Source organism: Piliocolobus tephrosceles, chromosome 1 (assembly GCF_002776525.5).
Source record: "Piliocolobus tephrosceles isolate RC106 chromosome 1, ASM277652v3, whole genome shotgun sequence".
Taxonomy (NCBI): domain Eukaryota; kingdom Metazoa; phylum Chordata; class Mammalia; order Primates; family Cercopithecidae; genus Piliocolobus; species Piliocolobus tephrosceles.
Window position 1 is genome coordinate 88452085 of NC_045434.1, and position 21714 is coordinate 88473798.

General features: G+C 39.8%; 1 protein-coding gene across 1 annotated transcript in view; it reads right to left on the reverse strand.

Moving 5' to 3' along the window:
• ARNT (aryl hydrocarbon receptor nuclear translocator) overlaps nucleotides 1-21714 on the reverse strand; it is a 30823-nt gene that overhangs the window by 5992 nt on the left and 3117 nt on the right. The window contains exons 2-14 of the mRNA XM_031936003.1: nucleotides 21183-21396; nucleotides 19457-19559; nucleotides 17254-17319; nucleotides 16759-16844; nucleotides 14794-14870; nucleotides 13974-14108; nucleotides 10776-10850; nucleotides 7470-7621; nucleotides 1892-2002; nucleotides 1334-1406; nucleotides 1055-1175; nucleotides 761-863; nucleotides 232-379 (exon numbers count right to left, since the gene is read on the reverse strand). Of these exons, the coding sequence (XP_031791863.1) occupies nucleotides 232-379; nucleotides 761-863; nucleotides 1055-1175; nucleotides 1334-1406; nucleotides 1892-2002; nucleotides 7470-7621; nucleotides 10776-10850; nucleotides 13974-14108; nucleotides 14794-14870; nucleotides 16759-16844; nucleotides 17254-17319; nucleotides 19457-19559; nucleotides 21183-21396 (1464 nt within the window). The remainder of the gene's footprint in view (nucleotides 1-231; nucleotides 380-760; nucleotides 864-1054; nucleotides 1176-1333; nucleotides 1407-1891; nucleotides 2003-7469; nucleotides 7622-10775; nucleotides 10851-13973; nucleotides 14109-14793; nucleotides 14871-16758; nucleotides 16845-17253; nucleotides 17320-19456; nucleotides 19560-21182; nucleotides 21397-21714) is intronic.

Below are 21714 nucleotides of genomic sequence, written 5' to 3' on the forward strand. Positions count from 1 at the left end.
GCAATTCTGATTTAAGGTGAATATTTAAGATAAAAACCACAGACACTACTGAGATTTTTTTATTATCTGTGATTTTTAATTAGCTACTCTCAACAAAGATGGAAATTGGAAATTGGAGAACAGGGGTTGTGGAGAAGGTATTTAAAATAAAAAACACTGATTTTACATATGGAAAAAAGCCCAAACAAACAGAAAATAATACACAGGGAACAAACAGATGATAGGTTTTACCTGGGCAGAAAAGCCTGAGCGGGTAGTAGGGGTCCAAGTTGGGGTTGCTCCTTGGGTAGGGTTGGAGTGGCGGGAAATCTGGGCCAAGATCTGTCCTGCAGAAGCTGATGGCTGGACAATGGTTACAGGAGGGGCTAGGCCACTATTCCTAGGAGTGAATAAATGAGGTAAAGGATTAAAGGGATAGATTTATCACAGAAGCCAGGAATCAAAGGACAATCTAGTGCTGTCCCTAGATCCCCCTGACTTCCTGCAGGTTAGGGAAAATTTGATAACAATTTGGAAAAGACAAGAAAGACTGACAGTCACACACTGACCAGGACACACAGAGATGGAGCCTAGAACATGGCAATAGGACAGGTGCAAAGAAATAGAAGGAGGAAAAGCAGCTTGTTTGCCTCACGCTAGGCCCTACAAGCTTCACTGCTTTTTCTGAAATAACCAGAGAAAGCAAGGGAAGAATTAAATTTGGATTCAGCAGCTGAATCCCTCAGGGCCCTGTAAAGCAGCACATATATACGGGGCTCACCTGAAATTCTCTGCCGGCCGGGGGGTAGGAGGGAATGTGTTGCCCTGGGAGAATAGCTGTTGGGTGGCAGGGACAGTGCTGGAAGAGATGCCTTTACTCTGATCTGTGGACCAAAAGGAGTTGGGGGAGGGCCAGTCAAGGGGCTGTAGTATATTAGTTCAGCAAGTTCCTATTTACTCAGGTGGCATTACGATTAAGTGGAAAAACACTGGAAGATTACTGATTGGGCAGTGGCATGCCCATCAGTAAGTGATCTAAATGAGAATTTAAAAGGATAATGAGAAAGAAACATACCTGCATTGATGTTGTGATAGATTTCTGAAAATCTTGGATCTCTATCCTGGGCAAATAAACCATCTGACTTCTCAAGGGGCTTGCTGTGTTCTGGTCCTGTGGTTGTCACAGGCTGAACAACCTGTGGAATACAATGATAAAAATAACCATTAAAGATTTAACATGACGATTCAATAACCCTAAAATTCATATAAAACATATGTACATTCTAACTAGTACTGGAGAACACTTCCTAAGTAAATACTCCCTATCCTCTTCAACAAAGAGGACACAACTCACCTGGGAATGATTGTAGCTGGCCAGTCCATCTCTTCCTGGTACCATGTCCAATTCTGTTTGCTGTTGCTGCTGCCTATATGTCAAAGGCCAGGTGAGAAGAGAAATAGAAAAAAAAAAAAATTTTTTTTAAAGAATCTGGAGAAAGAACCTTAAAACAAATCAAACAGGCCAGGCATGGTGGCTTACGCCTGTAATCCCAACACTTTGGGAGGCCGAGGCAGGTGGATCACCTGAGGTCAGGAGTTCGAGACCAGCCTGGCCAAAATGGCAAAACCCTGTCTCTACTAAAAATACAAAAAATTAGCCGGGGTGCTGGCAGGCACCTGTACTCCCAGCTATTCAGGAGGCTGAGACAGGTGAATCACTTGAACCCAGGAGGCAGAGGTTGCAGTGAGCCTAGATCATGCCATTGCACTCCAGCCTGGGCAATGAGAGCAAAACTCCTTCTCAAAAAAAAAAAAAAATACTAACCAACCAACCAAACAAAAAATATATGGGATTGCAAATGACCACCCCCTGGGTGACTGCTCAACAGATGATTATTTGACCATTTCTTACCTGGGTGCCAGCTGTCCTGAGCCCATCTCCAGGGATAAATTAGCTGTGGGACCTAGCTGTGGCCTCTGGATTGTGTTGGAGAGTGTAGGCCGTGGTTCTTGGCTAGAGTTCCTAGGAAAACAGAGTAGACAGTAAAGAGGGGGTGGAGAGGGAGGAACGGGGGGAGAGAGAGAAAGAGAAGAATCAGATTTTGTATGTAAAGCTCTATAGATTTATCTGTAGGTGGAACAATCAATAAATCCTTCATTAAAGTCCAATCCTCCAGTTAATCTAGGGTGCCAGTTTCAGCAAATAGAAACTATGTTCTATGACACAGGGGTCATCTTGTTGGGTTCTAACTCCTTCTAGGTATTCAAAACCTGGTTGTTATGGATGTGTGTACATATTCATATAAGGTATTTTTTAAAAGCATAGGTAAGGCCAGGCGCAGTGGCTCAAGCCTGTAATCCCAGCACTTTGGGAGGCCGAGACGGGTGGATCACGAGGTCAGGAGATCGAGACCATCCTGGCTAACACGGTGAAACCCCGTCTCTACTAAAAACTACAAAAAAAAAAACTAGCCAGGCGAGGTGGCGGTGCCTATAGTCCCAGCTACCCGGGAGGCTGAGGCAGGAGAACGGCGTGAACCCGGGAGGTGGAACTTGCAGTGAGCTGAGATCCGGCCACAGCACTCCAGCCTGGGTGACAGAGCGAGACTCCGTCTCAAAACAAAAAAATAAAAATAAATAAATAAAAATAAAAGCATAGGTAAAAAACTGAAAGTACGTACACTGTACATTAACAAAGACTATCTGGAGTGTGAAAATTTTATTCCTTCTCTCTGTATTTTTCAATACTTTCCACATTTTCTATAAAGAATATTTATTTAAAAATAAAATACTAGCCAGGCATGGTGGCTCACACCTGTAATCCTGGCACTGTGGGAGGCTGAGGCAGGGTGGACTGCTTGAGCTCAGGAGTCTGAGACCAGCCTGGGCAACATGGTGAAGCCCCCGTCTCTACAAAAAACACAAAAATTAGCAGGCATGGCGGTGGACTCCTGTAGTCCCAGCTTCTCAGGAGACAGGTGGGAGGATCGCTTGAGCCTGGGAGGCGGAGGTTGCAGTTGGCTGAGAGAGCGCCACCGCACTCCAGTCTGGGTGACAGAGTGAGACACTGTCTCAGTGAAACAAACAAACAATCTCTAAAAGCTAATTAAAATTAATCATGGTAGGGAAAATGATACATAAACATGGAGAAAGCAATTATTTCCAGAAACTCAAGTCCTTAAAACGGCTTAAATTTTTAAAAATTTAAACAAAATGGAAACACAAAAATGATGGTTGTTGTGTAATATAAAGATGCAAAAAGACAAAAATAAAGAGCTACAATGACCATGACCATCCACTTGAGTCCTAAGTTAATAAAAATTTTTAACTCAATCCACTCTGTTATACTAAGTTAGTAAGCAAAGAATTAAACTTTACAAGTTCTAAAAACTGAATTGGACAATACTGTTGTCACCAGGTATTATTCATACTTGCTACGTAGTCATAATCTAATCTTCAAGAGCTGGATTCAAGGCCAATTCTACAGAAAAAGGATTAAATGGCAAGGTGGTAACCTGACAATTGATATCTACTAGATGGCTATAATAAACAAAAAGACAGTAACAAGTGTTAACAAGGATGTGGAGAAATCAGAGCCCTTGTACACTGCTCCTGGGAATGCAGAATGATGGGGCAGCTTTGGAAAACAGTTTGGCAATTCCTCAAAAGGTAAAACAGAGTTACTATGTGGCCAGCAATTCCACTCCTGGGTGGAATTCAAGAGAATAAAAACATATATCCACACAAAAACTAGTACACAAATATTCATGAAAGCATTTTTTCAGCTCCTTATCCCTATTTTACAGATGGAAGCACTTTTGATAACCAAAAAGCAGAAACAACCAAATGTCCATTAATGAACACACAGACAGTATGTGGTATATCCATACAATGAAATCTTATTTGGCAATAGAAAGAAATGAAGTACTGATACATGCTACAACATGGATAACCTTTGTAAACATTATACTAAGTGAAAGAGGCCAGTTACAAAGGAACTACATAGTCTGTGATTCCATTTATACAAAATGTCTAGAATAGACAAATTTATAAAGACAACAGATTCATAGTTATATAGAACTTCAGAGCGCGGGGAAAGAACAGGGAATGACTGTTAACTGATCTAGAATTTGTTTTGGGGGAATGAAAATATTCTGAAATTAGACTGCAGTAAGAGTTACATAACTGTGATATACTAAAAAACACTATATATTTTAAATGGGTGAGGTGTATGGCATGTGAAATATATCTCATAAAACTTTTTTAAAAAGCAGCTGAGAAAGAAAGGTCAAATAGAAAAGTGCAAAAGAGAGGAACAGTAACTAATGAAAGAGGAGGATGTAGCTATGCTCTAAAGAAAACTGACCAAATCAGGCCCACTGCCTGTTTTTCTAAAGATTTCCTGGAACACAGCCACATTCTTTCATTTGTCTATGACTGCTTTCATGCTACAGCAGAGTTGAGTAGGTGGAATAAAGACCACATGGCCCACAAAGCCTAAAATATTTACTATCTAGCCCCCCTTACAGAAAGAGCTTGCCTACCCCTGCTCCAGAGGAAAATCCTGTCAGAGTAGAGCAATAAACTGGTGTACAAAACATAATCCTTTCCAGAAAGAGTTGATATATAGAATTGAAACATAAACCCTTCCATCTCAGGACCTAGTCTCTGAATTATTGTTTGTAAAATCTTATTCTGGCGAGATGCAGTGGCTTATGCCTGTGATCCCAGCACTTTGGGAGGAGGACGGACTGCCTGTGCCCAGGAATTTAAGACCAGACTCTGCAACATGGAAAAATCCCATCTCTACAAAAAATACAAAAATTAGCCAGGCATCTTGGTGGATGTCTGTAGTCCCAGCTACTCAGGGGACTGAGGTGGGAGGATCGCTTGCGCCTGGGAGGCTGAGGCTGCAGTGAGCCATGATCACACCATTGCATTCCAGCCTGGGTTCCAGAGCAAGACCCTTTCTGAAAACAAAACAAAACAGAACAAAAACAAAAACAAAAAAACCTCACTCTACTCTGATTAGCTATCCCAAATCCTATAAGCTGGAAAATGAGGAACTTCAAACTAATGGTGTTTAATACTAGAAAAGTGAGGAGAAGGGAATAGCTTGATAAGACTAAGAAGAGCTGGTACATTAGAAATCCCAACATTGGAAAATGCCTATGTGATATTATGAAATACAACTGATTGCTGAACATGGAGGCTAGGGGCACCCACCCCTGTGCTGTCGAAAATTCGACTGTAACTTCTGACTCTCCCAAAACTTTACTACTAATAGCCTACTGTTGGCCAGAAGCCTTACCAATAACATAAACAGTTGATTAACACGTTTTGTATGTTGTATGTATTATGTACTGTATTCTTACAACAAAGTTAAAGAGAAAATGTTATTAAGAAAATCGTAAGGAAGAGAAAATACATTTACAGCACTGTACTGTATTTATCGTTATCATAAGTTTATATCATCTTACAAGATGACTTACAAGATGAGTCATCTATATGAAGTGGCAAGCAACCACTGCTGCAGACTTCATTCTACAGTACGTATCAAGCAGTTCACCTTTTTCTTATAATGTCATGACTTTTCCCTGCTTCTTGGGAAGACTTCCAGCATCACTAGTGGCACTTCATACTGTTCCCAAATGTTATTCAAGGTTTCAGTATTGCACTAAACACGACGAAAAATATGCAAGAACCATGAGATTTCACTTTTTACTGCAATATGCAATTTACGGGAGTGAATTGCTCATGAAGGGATGATTAGCATCACAAAGAATTTTAAGCAAACTGGCAACAATGGAGCAATAGGGGGTGGCTACAAAATTATTACAATAATACAGTATATACTACCGTTAACTTTACACAGTTATGATTTAAAACTGCATCTTTAAATTTGTTTACATTTCTCTCAACTACAAATGGTGCCATTATACAAATGGTGTATATGTATACGTTGTGATGCATTTTTACTTTTTTTTTTTTTTGGAGATGGAGTCTGTCACCCAGGCTGGAGTGCACTGGCACGATCTCAGCTCACTGCAACCTGCACCTCCCAGGTTCAAGTGATTCTTATACCTTAACCTCCCAAGTAGCTGGGACTATAGGCACATGCCACCATGCCCAGCTAATTTCTGTATTTTCTTTTTTTTTTTAGTAGAGACAGGGTTTCACCACGTTGGCCAGGTTGGTCTCGAACTCCTGACCTCAAGTGATCTGCTCAACTCGGTCTCCCAAAGTGATAAAGTGATGGGATTACAAGTGTGAGCCACTGCACCTGGCCGGCATTTTTACTTTTTATAAAAGATTTGTATATGTTGTATGGTAGTAAATGATAAAATAGACTAGAATTTATATGTATTTAATATATTCACGCATGACATGCCTAACTTTTTCTAATTTTTTCAATACATCTAGGCTATGTAGCTTATTTTCACGTTTTTCAAATTGTCACAAATATCAAAAGAATTTTCCAAAACATTTACTGAAAAAAATCCATGTATAAGTGGACCTGGATTTTTACCAATCAAAATCTTTGGAATCTTCAGTGTGATAAGTGTCTTTTTGTCTGCTAATGAGTTGACTGAGGGCTGGCAACCCCTAGGTAGCTTCAAGATGGGGGCTCGTCCCTGGAAAGATCAAGGCAAAATTAGAGGGTTGGGACTTTTAGCCCTAACCTGCAACCTCATGGAGGGGAGTGGGACCTAAGGTTAAGTTGATCACCAATGGCCAATGATTTAATCACTCATGCCTACATAATGAAATTTCCATTAAAACCCAAAAGGACTGGGTTTGAGGAGCTTCTTAATAGGTAAACACATAGAGATCCCTGGAGGGTAGTCCACCCAGAAAGAGTTTGAAAGCTCTGCGCTCCTTCCTCCTTACCTTGCCCTATCTATCTCTTCATCTGATGTTCACTAGTATCCTTTGTAATATCTTCTATAATAAACTGGTAAACATAGGTAAAATGTTCCCTGAGCCATTCAAGCAAATTGACTGAACCCAAGTAGGGGGTCATGGGAGACAGCTGGCCAGTCAGATGCACAAGTAAAACAACCTGGGGCTTGCAACTGGCATAGGAAGTGGGAGCAGTCTTGTGGTACTGCATCCACAAATTGGGGGATCTGATGCTATCTCCAAGTAGATAGTGAACTGAATTGAATGGAAGGACACCCAGCTGGTGTCCACTGCAGAACTGATTGCTTGATTTTTTTTTTTCTTTTTTTGAAATGGAATCTCACTCTGTAGCCCAGGCTGGAGTGCAGTGGTGTGATCCCAGCTCACTATAACCTCCACCTCTCAGGTTCAAGCGATTCTACTGTCTCAGCCTTCCGAGTAGCTGGGACTACAGGCACATGCCACCATGCCTGGTTAATTTTTGTGTTATTGCTTGATTGTTTACCCCTCACATAGGGCATCAGAAGTATTTTGTGTTGTTAGAGTAGAGGTAAAACACTTTTTTCACACTCCTGTATAATACGTACTTCACATTGGTGTTGGTACAGATGATGTATTCAATTTCATCTGAGTAAGGGTTCTGGAAAGTAAAGGAGCTGGTTCTCATCCAGAGCCATTCTTGGTTCTTAGACCGGAACCGGAACATGACAGACAGCACTTGGCCTTTTAATTTCACCACCTGAAAAAGTTTTCATGCCATCAGTGGAACTCACAGAAAACTTTCATTACAAAAATAAATAAAAATTTTCCCATTTCTACAACCCTAAAACTCTTGTCATTGTCCTTGAGGCACCAGTATTTTTCAATATTAAAACAAAATGAGAGTAAAAACTAAGTGATTCAATATGGAAGCATATTTCTCATGCTCCCTTTCATCTAGAGTGCAGTGGTGCGATCTCTACTCACTGCAACCACCACCTCTCAGGTTCAAGCGATTCTCCTGCCTCAGTTTCCCAAGTGGCAGGGACTACAGGCACGTGCCACCACGCTTGGCTAATTTTTTGTATTTTTAGTAGAGACGGTGTATTCACCATGTTAGCCAGGATGGTCTTGATCTCCTGACCTCGTGATCCGCCCGCCTCGGCTTCCAAAAGTGCTGGGATTACAGGTGTGAGCCACTGTGCCCAACCTTTTTTTTTTTTTTTGAGATGGAGCCTCGCTCTGTCACCAGGCTGGAGTGCAGTGGCGCAATCTCGGCTCACTACAACCTCTGACTCACTGGTTCAAGCAATTCTCCTGCCTCAGCCTCCCGAGTAGCTGAGATTACAGGCAGGTGCCACCATGCCCAGTTAATTTTTGTATTTTTAGTAGAGACAGGGTTTCACCATGTTGGCCAGGATGGTCTCAATTTCCTGACCTCGTGATCAGGCGGATCACTCAAAGTGTGCCTTGGCCTCTCAAAGTGCTGGGATTATAGGCTTGAGCCACTGAGCCCGGCCAGAGACTCAAGCTTTCTTATTAGGTTGGTGCAAAAGTCATTGCATTTTTGCCATTAAAAAAAAAATGGCAAAAACCACAATTTCTTTTGCACCAACCTATTACTATTCTAGTCAAAAAGGAATAATACTTATTTCCAGGAAGGAAAAGACTGTTTCCCTACTTCCCTTGGGAAATCCATTAAAGATACTCTGAGCTACCTTTACAAGTCTATACCAGAAATTTGGTAAGTTTAATGACACTGAATATAGCTTACATATTGCTCTTCAATCCTATTTTTTTCCCCTGAAATCTGAGAACATCTGTTTTCTTTTTTTTTCTTTTCTTTCCTTTTTTCTTTGAGATGGAGTCTCACTCTACTGCCCAGGCTGGAGTGCACTGGTGCAATCTTGGCTCACTGCAACCTCCGCCTCCCGGGTTCAAGTGATTCTCCTGCCTTAGCCTCCTGAGCTGGGGACTACAGGTGTGCCCCACCACACCCAGCTAATTTTTGTATTTTTAGTAGAGATGGGTTTTCACCATGTTGGCCAGGCTGGTCGCAAACTCCCGACCTCAAATGATCCGCCTGCCTTGGCCTCCCAAAGTGATGGGATTACAGGCATGAACCACGGCGCCCAGATAACATCTGTTTTCACACCATCTACAGAGGCTTCCATAAATAAAATTAAGTTGGCTTTAGTCTTGTTTTGCTTTTTAAAAGTAATTTTAAGTTATTCTATTTTTTATTTTATTTTATTTTTAGACAGTCTTGCTTTATCACCCAGGCTGAAGTGTAGTGGGGCAATCTTGGGTCACCGCAACCTCTGCCTCCTGGGTTCAAGCAATTCTCGTGCCTCAGCCTCCCAAGTAGTTGGGACTACAGGCATGAGCCACCATACCTGGCTAATTTTTGTATTTTTAATAGAGACAGGGTTTCAAGATGTTGGCCAGGCTGGTTCAAACTCCTGGCTTCAAGTGATCACCTGCCTCAGCCTCCCAAAGTGCTGGGACTACAGGCGTGAGTGACCATGTCCAGCCAATTTTAGGTTATTTTACATACTGGTCTCATGGAAAATAATCTTTTAACTCTATATTCCTAAAAATGAAAAAATAAAAAATAAAAAAACAGTATTAGAAGCCAACCACCTATTTTGCAATACTATGTATCAGATACTGGGTCATGTGTTTTATATTCATTACCTTATTTAATCTTGCCAACAACCATTTGAATTTAGGTACTATTAATATATTCATTGTATCAGTAAGGACACTACTGAGACTTAAAGAGGTTAATTAACTTGTCTAATACAAAGTAAAAACCGTTATAGAAAGCCATGTCTATAAAATTCACCAGATATTTTCAGGAGCTGAAGCCTGAGAATGACAATTAACAGTCAGCTTACGTAATTCATTACAACTCTCACTCATCCATAAAAGAACCGTCTAGGCTGGGCGCAATGGCTCACGCCTGTAATCCCAGCACTTTGGGAGGCTGAGGTGGGCGGCTCACAAGGTCAATAGATCGAGACCATCCTGGCCAACATGTTGAAACCCCGTCTCTACTAAAAATACAAAAATTAGCTGGGTGTGGCAGCGCGTGCCTGTAATCCCAGCTACTTGGGAGGCTGAGACAGGAGAATCACTTGAACCCGGGAGGCAGAGGTTACAATGAGCCGAGATCACACACTACACTCCACCCCGACGACAGAGCTAGACTCCTAAAAAAAAAATTAACTGTATAAAATGAATTTTTCTACTACAAGCTTAGTGAAGTATACCGTTTTCTTTTCTTTTCTTTTTTTTTTTTTTGAGACAGAGTCTAGCTCTGTCATCCAGGCTGGAGTACAGTGGTATGATCTCAGCTCACTGCAACTTCTGCCTCCCCGGTTCAAGTGATTCTTGTGCCTCAGCCTCCCGAGTACCTGGGATTACAGGCATGCACCACCATACCGGGCTAATTTTTTGTATTTTTAGTAGAGATGAGGTTTCACTGTGTTGGCCGGGCTGGTCTTGAACTCCTGGCCTCAAGTGATACACCTGCCTCAGCCTCCCAGAGTGCTGGGATTATAGGTGTGAGCCACGGCGCCCAGATGAGAACATCTATTTTCATAGCACCTACAGAGATTGGGTGCATGAGCCACCATGCTTGGCCCAATAGTTTAAATACCTTAACGACAGCTCCTTGGATACAGTTAATTGAATACAAGACAGTAAATAGCCAAAGCCAAACAGAAATACCTTGGGGATTATCCATAATTTCAAAGTATTAGTCCTTTTCTATTTCTTAAAAATGCAGATTAAGTACTAAAGAACATAAAACTGTAGTGCCTGCCACAGTGTTCAGTTAATCAGTAGTCAATATTTATGGAGTGAATATGATAAATATTTATTCAGAACCAAACCAGGAAAAAAGTTACCTGTTGGAAGCTGTCTCTTAGAAGCTGCTGGTCTTCAGGATGACAGAATTCCACAATATTCTTTCCTAAGAGTTCCTAGAAGAAAGAAGAGTATGATATATACTTTTTTTTTTTAAGATGGAGTTTTGCTCTTGTTGCCCAGGCTGGAGTACAATGGCACGATCTTGGCTCCCTGCAACCTCCACCTCCTCGGTTCAAGCAATTCTCCTGCCTCAGCCTCCCAAGTAGCTGGGATTACAGGCATGTGCTATCACACCTGGCTAATTTTGTATTTTTTTTTTTTTTTTAGTAGAGACAGGGTTTCACCATGTTGGTCAGGCTGGTCTCGAACTCCTGACCTCAAGTGATCCACCTGCCTCGGCCTCCCAAAGTGCTGGGATTACAGGTGTGAGCCACCATACCCAGCCAAGATATATACTTTTATGGTCATCTAACTGGCCTGGTCCATCAGCTGGGGACCTGGATTTTATTTCTTCTGTTTTGATCCTAAGATTATAGTTAAGTGCGGAGGGAAAAATAAGACAATAAACAGGCTGGGCGCGGTGGCTCAAGCCTGTAATCCCAGCACTTTGGGAGGCCGAGATGGGCAGATCACGAGGTCAGGAGATCGAGACCATCCTGGCTAACACGGTGAAACCCCGTTTCTACTAAAAAAAAAAAAAATACAAAAAACTAGCCGGGCGAGGTGGCGGGGCGCCTGTAGTCCCAACTACTCGGGAGGCTGAGGCAGGAGAATGGCGTAAACCCGGGAGGCGGAGCTTGCAGTGAGCTGAGATCCGGCCACTGCACTCCAGCCTGGGTGACAGAGCGAGACTCTGTCTCAAAAAAAAAAAAAAAAAAAGACAATAAACAAAAGATGAAATATACTAAAAGAAGACAGAATCTGTTAAGGAGCTGGTTTCTGAAACATTTTTCTTTTTCAGAATATTATACATTTATTTTAATGAGATTATAAGTTTGAGGTATAATTTATATTCATAATTCAGCCATTCTAAGTGTATGATTTGATGATTTCTACTAAATTTATACAATTGTGCAATGATTACCACAATCCAGTTTTAGAACACGTTCATTGCCCCAAAAAGTTCCCTTGGACCATCTGTAGTCAATCTCTGTTCCCACTCCCCTCCCCAGCCAACCACAAATCTGCTTTCTGCCTCTCTAGTTCAGCTATTTCTACAAATTTCACATAAATAAAACAACACAGTATGTGGTCTTTTGGGTCTAGCTTCTTTCACTGAGCATGGTATTTTTGAAGTTCATCTACATGGTTGCATTATCAGTAGTTTATTCCTTTTTATGCTCAGTAGTATTCTAACATGGATACAACACAGTTGTGTATTCATTTATAAAATGTTAATGGACGTTTAAATAGTTTCCATTTTTTGGCTATTATGAATAATACAGATATGAACTGTGTACAACTATGTACAAATCTATGTGTGAACATGTTTTCATTTCTCTTAGGTAGATACTTAGGAATGAAATTGCTAGGTTATAGGATAAGAGTATGTTTAACTTTGTAGGAAATTGCCAAAATGCTTTTGCAAAGTAGCTACACCATTTTACAAGTCTATCAGCAATGTATGAGGGTTCCTTCCAGCTTCTACACATTTTCAACAATACTTTTTGATTATAGCCATTCTAGTGGGTATCTCATTGTGATTTTATTTTGCACTTTCCTAAGGGTAAAAAGATGTTGAGCATCTTTTCATGTGCATAAATGCATATTTATTCTTTGGTCAAATGTCAAGTCTTGTGCCCTTTTTTACCAGCTGTTTGTCTTAATGAGTTATTTATATATTCCTGGTATAAATCCTCTTTCAGATATATGATTTGTAACTATTTTCTCTCCATTTATGTCTGGTTTTTTTCATTTTCTTAATAATATCCTTTAAAGAGGGCAAACTTTTAATTACTATTAAATCCAATTTATCATTTTTTTTCTTCTGTGAATCATGCTTTTAGTGTCATGTAAGAAATCTTTTGCTTAACTCAAAATCACAGAGATTTTCTCCTAGGAGTTTATTTGTAAGTTTAGCTCTTACACATTTAGGCCTTTGAGCTGATTTTTGTAAATTGTATAAGGTAAGATCTATGTGTTTTTATTTTCGGGTGTGGTTTTTTTTTTTTTGCATACAGATATCCAATTGTTCCATTTGTTAGAAATATTTATTTTATCCATTGAATTGTCTTGGCACCTTTGCTGAAAATTAGTTGACAAGTGTTAAGAATAGACCTTATTCTGATCTATTGATTTATGTAGCTATCCTTACACCAACACCACACTGTCTTGGTAATAGCTTTATAGTTAGCGTTGAATCAGGTAGTGTAAATTCTCTTTGTTCTTTGTTTTCAAGATCCCTTTTTCACCAACCTCTTTCACATAGCCACAGCGAGAAGTCCTTCCTTCCCACAACACTTTTTTTTTTTTTTTTTTTTTTTTGAGACGGAGTCTTGCTCTGTTGCCCGGGCTGGAGTGCAGTGGCCAGATCTCAGCTCACTGCAAGCTCCGCCTCCCGGGTTTACGCCATTCTCCTGCCTCAGCCTCCGGAGTAGCTGGGACTACAGGCGCCCGCCACCTCGCCCGGCTAGTTTTTTTTTTTGTATTTTTAGTAGAGACGGGGTTTCACCGTGTTAGCCAGGATGGTCTCGATCTCCTGACCTCGTGATCCGCCCGTCTCGGCCTCCCAAAGTGCTGGGATTACAGGCTTGAGCCACCGCGCCCGGCCCCCACAACACTTTTAAAAGTTTATATGATGAGTCAATTCAGAGATGGCTAACTGGTCTGTTGCATGAGTAAATTATAATAACTGGTGCTAAATCTGCATGTTTTATGGGTCATTATTCATTTAGGTAATTACATGAATTATCTAAATGTGGCTATACTGGTGTAACTAATTAATATGAGTACCTTTGAATCATTACCTGTATTAATATGAATAACGAAAAATAAATACATATTTGTACGTGCTGCTCCCACCTGGTTTGACAAGCCATATTTCTCTACATGAGATGACAGTCTTAATAGGAAGCTGAAAATAATGTTAGGTACTAACAGAATATGATGATCTCTTTTTCTCAGCTGAGGCTGATACGTTTTGGCTATCTTAGGAACTACATGATTACATAATCTCAACACAGCCAAAGGAAAATGGAGGCCTAAGTATTAGTGATATAATAGCTCCAGCTCCTCACCTGCGGCTGGTAGCCAACAGTAGCCACACAGCGGTGATCCACAAAAGTGAAGATCCCCTCAATGTTGTGTCGGGAGATGAACTCTGTTGGTTGACAAACATTACTCATGTCTGTACAGTTGGGAGAACTAGTTACCTGAGAGTGAAGAGATAAAAATGAGGTAAAATGACACCAGTCTTTACAGATGTATTTCCTATCTCCTCATGGTCTTTTGCATACACATAAGATTCCCAGTTTTAGGACTTTCTAAACTTTCACATTTTATCCAAAAAGGAAAAAAAATGACAATCACAATCAGACAAGGCATAAGGTCTAGCTCTACTACCAAACATTCACACTTTACCAAGTTAGTAAAGTAAGAATAAAGTTTATTCAACCCAAAATCCACATACTTTCATCTAGCTAGGCTGAGCTCATTACTCAGGTTGATATGGTACAAGTAACCAAGAAACTTATCTATACTTATGAAAAAAAATCAAAATAATTTCACTTTTCTAATGTTAGTCAGGTAATGATAAAATGAAAAGGATCTTTCTTCTTTTGTATAGGGGCAAAGGAAATTAACTGGAAATTGAAAATTAAGCATAGTACAGCTAAAATTAAGACAAGGGGAAAAAGATCTCCCTCCTCTCATGCTTTTCAACTTCTACTTAAGTCCAAGAATAGCAAAGGTCACTATAAATGCCATATTCCTTCAAATTTTTACAGTTTTGTGGAATTCTTCATTTGTATTCAGAAAGTAAAAGAAAATTAACAGGAATGAGTCCTGAAGATTTTTTCTAATTGAAAGGGGATATACATGTGGAAAATTCATACTTGCCTGCAATCTGCCAATGGCCACTAGGCAAAACTTGCTTCCCTGGCCAGCCTCTGGGTCATCATCTGGGAGGGAAACACCTTCAGAAAGGTGAGGTTAAAAGGTTTAACAGGGACCTCCAACTCAAATGCCTTCAAAACTCAGACAAGTAAAGATTCAAAATAGACCTATTTATGGGCCAGGCACTGTGGCTCACGCCTGTAATCCCAACAATTTGGGAAGCCGAGGTGGGCAGATCAATTGAGGACAGGGGCTTGAGACCAGCCTGACCAACACAGTGAACACAGAGATGGGGATCTCCCCAACACAGAGATGGGGATCTCTACTAAAAATACAAAAATTAGCCAGGTGTGGTGGCGTGCGCCTGTAATCTCAGCTACTTGGGAGGCTGAGGTGAGAGAATCACTTGAATCCAGGAGGTAGAGGCTGCAGAGAACCGAGATCGCACCACTGCACTCCAGTCTGGGTGAGAGACAGAGTGAGACTCCCTCTCAAAAAAAAAAAAAAACAAAAAGCAAAACAAAACAAAATACATCCAGTTATGAAGAGGCTAAGCATAAAGCAATAGAGAATGATAAATAAGAATAAAAATAAACAACTATATAAAATTTACCATATATGCCAGTCATTGTTTTAAGTATTTACATATCTATTAATTCCTACATTTTACCCATGTTAATTATAGTAAACTGGAAATACAAGTCCTACCCAGCGTAGTCTAAAAAACTATGCTGGCCAAATAAGGCATATATGAAGACATCCATTCTATGACCATGTTATAGGCAGAAAATTTATGCTTTGCCTAATCTGTGACTTTTAAAGTTAGCAAGCAACCCAAAATGAAGTTATAACAACCATCAATAGTTATTCATGTCCCTTGGAAAAGAGAGAAACCAATGTTTTACAGAGAAAGGGAAGAAGACTGCATTTCTCCCCTATTGTTTGCATAGTTATATTCTTTTTATCCAGAAAAATAGTATTCCTTGATGCTACACAGAGGTATGAAAGATAACATACTTTAAATGTATAGATTATGTAGTGTATAGACAAAGTAATTCAAATGTCATTACTACTTCAGTGAATTTTTTAAAAATTACATTAACTACTTTTATTGGGTACCTGCCATATGCCAGGCACTGGGCTGGATGCTTTCCTTAAATTAAATCTAATCCTCACAAAACCCCTATACAGGATGTACTAACTCCAAATTACAGATGAGAAAACTGAGCTTTATAAAGGTCACACAACTTACCCTAGGCAATGCCACTAATAAATAACAATGACAGGAATCATATCCAGGTTTTTCCACGTCCAAAGTTTAACCTCTTTCTGAAATACATCACCTTGCTTCTCTTTTCTCTTAGTTTCTATCTCCCCCAAACCCCTACTTTCCAATAATATCCATGCAGCAGGGAAGTAATAAAGTTGCTAAGATTTGGAAACTCTGACAAGCCAACTTAAAACGTTGATCCCTGCAACCCAATCACCTTTCTCACATTCCTTGTTTGACCTCAAGTTGTAGTAAAGCCAATCTGCTCAAAGCTTGATTTAAAGCCTTTGCAGAGAATATCCTCGATAAGTTATTACAATAAAGGCATTTCCCCCTTTTCCCTCAAAGTCTTGCTCCTAGTTTAGAAAGCTTTCTCAAATTAACTGTATTCAATGTCTATGCTTCTTTGCAAGAAATGCTTAGAACACATATGTTCAGTATAAATTTGTGCATTTAAAAACCACATTCTGTGACACAGCCAATACTGAATCATTTTCCAGCCTGAACTATCTATCTCCTCAACTGGAATAAAAGCTCAATAATGGAAGGGAAAGATTGTGCATTTTACTTTCCTATTTTCTTTCCTCTTATACAAAAGTACATTTCATATACCAGGTATATAATAAATACTAGCTTTCATGGACTCTGTGAGGAACCAACGGTACTAAGGGGAAATACTTACTGTTTCACTTTCTTACCTGCTGGGGGCCAGGCCTTGATGTAGCCTGTGCAGTGGACCACCACGAAGTGAGGTTCCCCATCCTTTACAGAGCCAAGTCCATTCCTAGAAGAGTTACAGGAATTAGAAAAAAAAAAAATCTACCCAGTAAAACTCAAAGGGCAATGCTGGCTTAGTACCTTTAAGTTTAGGCTCTTAGGAGTTTACAAAACAGGATAATCAGCTTTCCCACCCAAAAATGACCACCACATTTTTACCCTTGCCAAAGTAAAGTAACCAAAAGGTATGCAGTAGGAGGAAAGCAGGTAAAATAGCATAGCAACTTCCTTAAACAGGATTTTCAAGAGAAGTTTTAGAAGTTTAGGAAAATATTGCCAGAAAAAAAAGTAACTGGGAGGTAAGGGATGAAAGTGAGGGCTGCTGAAGGAACGACTACAGTTAAGATAAGGTAAAAATGTGATGATCTCTACAGGTATTTGGCCATCCCTTTGGTTTTCACCACTTAGGATCTCACCTGCATCTGTTCCTCACAAAGCTCAGCCTATTCACAGAAACTGGGTCCACAGAGCTACTGCCACACCTGTTTCAAAGAACGAAGAGATTAAAAGCAATCAGGCTGCACTATCAAAGAACTTTCCACAGTAATAGCAGAATAACAGGCTCTGGATACAATTAGACATAGAAAATTGGTAATGCTTCTAATAATGAAGGATAAAGGTAAGTCAGGTTTAGTATTTCTAGAACTTTTAGAATTTGAAGTCAAAATGTTCCATATATTCTTCAAATGTAAATATTCTCAACATCAAGAGTTGGCAAGCTTTTTCTGTAAAGTACCAGATAGTAAATATTTTCAGCTTCATGGGCCAGAAAGTCTGTTGCAACTAGTCAACTCTAGCATTATAGCATGAAAGTAGCCATAGATAATATGTAAAAATATGGGCATGGCTAGGTTCCAATAAAACTTTATTTACAAGTAAAGGGCTGTGGTTTGCTTACTCCTGCTCTACATTAACCACAACTTAATGTAATTGCTACAGTTCATTATCTTGCTTTTGCCTATGTCTTTGCATTAGCCATGTCCACATATTGGAGTACTCCTGCCAATGCTACTTTCCCTCTCCCCATTCTATAAAATAAAAATAAAACTTACATAGGGTTAATACATGTCATACTCTGTTCTAAATATCTTTACATATATTAATTCATCTAATCTTCATAACAACTTTATAAAGTCAGTATTAACATTATCGCCATTGTGAGATGATTAAATCAAAGTACAATGTAGTCATGTAATCATCCAAGGTTTCAGAAGATAGCATCAAAGCTAGAATTCAAATCCACAGAATATGGATTAAAACAAAATCCAGCAGTCTGAGTCTAGAAGCTACTCTAAGTTACAAGCTGGGCACAATGGTTCAGGCCTGTAATCTCAGCACTTTGGGAGGCCGAGACAGGCGAATCACTTGAGGTCAAGAGTTTGAGGCCAGCCTGGCCAACATGGTGAAACACTGTTTCTACTAAAAATACAAAAATTAGCCAGCTGTGGTGGCATGCACCTGCAATCCAGCTACTCAGGAAACTGAGGCATGAGAATCGCTTGAACTTAGGAGGTAGAGGTTGTAGTGAGCCAAGATCATGCCACTGCACTCCAACCTGGGCAAAAGAGCAAGACTCTGTCTCAAAAAATAAATAAATAAAAATAAAATCACTGAACCACATAATGTTCAATTCTGTGCCTCTCCAAGCAAACCTTTAATATCCTACCCATAATTTCTAGCAACCATCCTTTTAGTACAATGTAGTCAATTTCCATTACATAACCTGAACTTTGTGACCCCAAGATGTCTTTTGTACCTGTTTAGAAAGGACCACCATCTTTTCTACAGAATCCTAAAATATACAGTATATAATTTATAAACACTAAACACTAACTGAAAGACATAGGAAGTCTCAAATTTCTAACCAAAAACAAAAAGAAGAAATGGTATGAGTAAATGGATATTGCCTTGTGTTGTAATGGGGAAAAAGTACAGGTTTTGTAGTCAGACAACTATGAATTAAAACAAAATCCTGTATCAAACACTATGTAATAGTGGGAAATTCATTTCTTTTTCTCTTTTTTTTTTTTTTTTTTTTGGAGACAGAGTTTCACTCTTTTTGCCTAGGCTGGAGTGCAATGGCACAATCTCAGCTCACTGCAACCTCTGCCTCCTGGGTTCAAGCAATTGTAATGCCTCAGCCTTCGAGTGGCTGGGATTACAGGTGCACACCACCACACCCGTCAAATTTTGTATTTTTTTTTTTAGTAGGGACGGGGTTTCACCATGTTGGCCAGGCTGGTCTCGAACTCCTGACCTTAGGTGATCCACCCTCCCCAGCCTACTAAAGTGCTGGGATTAGAGGCTTCGGCCACCGCACCCAGCCAAGTTCATTTCTTTATATATGTTTTTCCATCTACAAAACGGTAACCATCAATCTTACACTACAGGGCAATTGTGAGGATGAACTAAGATGACAGAAAGCACCTATCATAGCGTCTGGCAAGTTCAGAAACATTAGTTCCCTTACCAAATACTTTATTCTGTGTTACAACCCATGTGGGTAGGGAGAGTTAAATTTAATCCACTGGAGCTAATCCAACTTAACTCCGACAGAAATAAAACTCTCAGCTCTTGATCCCTCCTATACCAAATTACAATCCTCAGCTTGACACTCACCTCATTCGGCAAATAAATGATCTCCTTGAGCCCATACACATTCTCATGGAAGACTGCTGACCTTCCTTTTTCACTGTTCCAGTCTTTAGATCCAGGATACGCCCTGAAGGAGGATGTGAAAAGCAGTCTGGAGTGCATTTTTGTGTGTGGGGAAGAGGGGGAGAGATACTGAAGGCAAAGATAAGTAAGCATCCTATTCATGCCCTTAATCTCCTTGCTTAGAACTGACCAAGCAGGAGATGAATTTTTTTTCAAGTCTAAAATACTTCAATTATCATCAGTGAATCTCACTCTTAAGTTCAAAGGCAAAGCTGAAAATAACACTGTGCAAGGAAAAGTAGGAGTGGAAAGTAGTATTAGAAAACAAGATGCAAGGCTATATTCTCATGCCTGATTATTTGTATACACATACAGACATACATACAGAGTAAATGTCATTGGTTGAAAAACAAGTAATTTTCTGTAGTCTCAGCTAATCAGGAGGCTGAGGCAGGAGGACTGCTTGAGGGCAGGAGTTTGAGACTGTAGTGTGCTATGACTATGCCTGTGAAGAGTCACTATACTCCAGCCTCAGCAATAAAGCAAGACCTTGTCTCAACAAAAAAAAACAAAAATAAAAAATTTTACAAAGAAAAAAACCAAGTAACTTTATATGTTATAGAAACATACAGATCTGTTTGTCTTCTTTATTATATAGAAACAAAGAACAACTTTTGGGGAAAAGGAAGAACTAGAAAAATGAAATCATAAAAACATAAAGGAGGGGAAAACTGGTCAAGTGCAGTGGCTCATGCCAGTAATCCCAGCACTTTGAGAAGCCAAGGTGGGAGGAATGCTGAAGACCAGGAGTTTGAGACCAGTCTGGGCAACAGACAGAACCTGTCTCTACAAAAAATTTAAAAATTGGCCAAGTGTGGTGACATGAACTACTCCTAGCTACTCAAGAAGCTGTAAGAAGGCAGATCACTTCAGCCCAGAAGAGTTCAAGATTACAGTAAGCTATGATGCGCCACTGCACTCCAGCCTAGGCAAGAGAGTGAGACCCTGTTTCTTTTTGGGGGGGGGGAAAAGGAGGAAAACTAAAGATCAACAACACTAATATGAGTATGTTGAAATTTCTTGCATTTTAACTACCAGTTTTTATCTGCTTCCACTTTAAATTTTTTTCTAGAGTTGCTCAACAATAGATATGACTTGTTTCCTCTAGCCAAACTCTGGCCAAAAGACTGAACATAATAAAATAGGGGAGAAAAAAAGAACAACAGTACAGATACAAATAACAACATAAAACACCTTATACACCGACCAATAACCATATCTATAGAATAAAAAGCTGTTATCATTGAACCTAGCACAAAGCCAAGCACCAGGAGGTAGAAAAAATACCAGATAATTATCCACACAAATGAGATAAAAGCATGGGTAATTCCCTTAGAATGGAAAAAAAAAAAAAAAAAAGTACTGTAGGTTTGGCTTTTACTGTTCTATTTACACTAATATTAAGATAAATGTAAAATATTATCATTAATGAAATATTTTCTAAGGATGAGCCACAAAGTAGATAATCTCATATGGATTAAAAGAACTCCTTTATATTCATTAAAGGAGAAAATTCTTGAAGTCTTGCCAGGGTCAACAAACCAATTTAACGGCTAAAACATCTCTTAAGCCTCGGGAAAAAAGAAGAAAGGACTTCTCATTCATTTCCCATACACAGAACTCTCACCTGTCAGGGCATTTTCCGAAGTGGAAAGCTGCTCACGAAGTTTATCCACATCATCTGGGTGCACCTGATCATAGAGTGTGCTGCCAAACCATTCAGACTGTGGCTGGTTCAAAACAGGAGTCACGGAGTCAGAGACATACACCACCCTGCCTGTCTCACATGAGACAATAAACAGAAAGCCATCTGCTGCCTCCAAGATCAAATGTTTCAGTTCCTGCCCAAGAAAAAGAAATAGAAGTTAATATTGAACTCTGAAAAAACAAGTATTTCTATTCACAGGAAGAAGTAAGACATTTCAGGACGTATGCATCTCTCCATAAGCAACTGCTGGCTGACACCTGATCCACAGTCACAGGTTTCCACCCTAAATGTAGTTACCTTCAAAAATAAGAAAGTTTTTTCTAATACATATTTCTTCACTTTCTCTGTCACTATCCACCTCTTCCTCTCTATCTCAGGATTCAAGAAGAATAAAAAGGCTTGGGCTAGGCACAGTGGCTCATGCCTGTAATCCCAGCACTTTGGGAGGTCA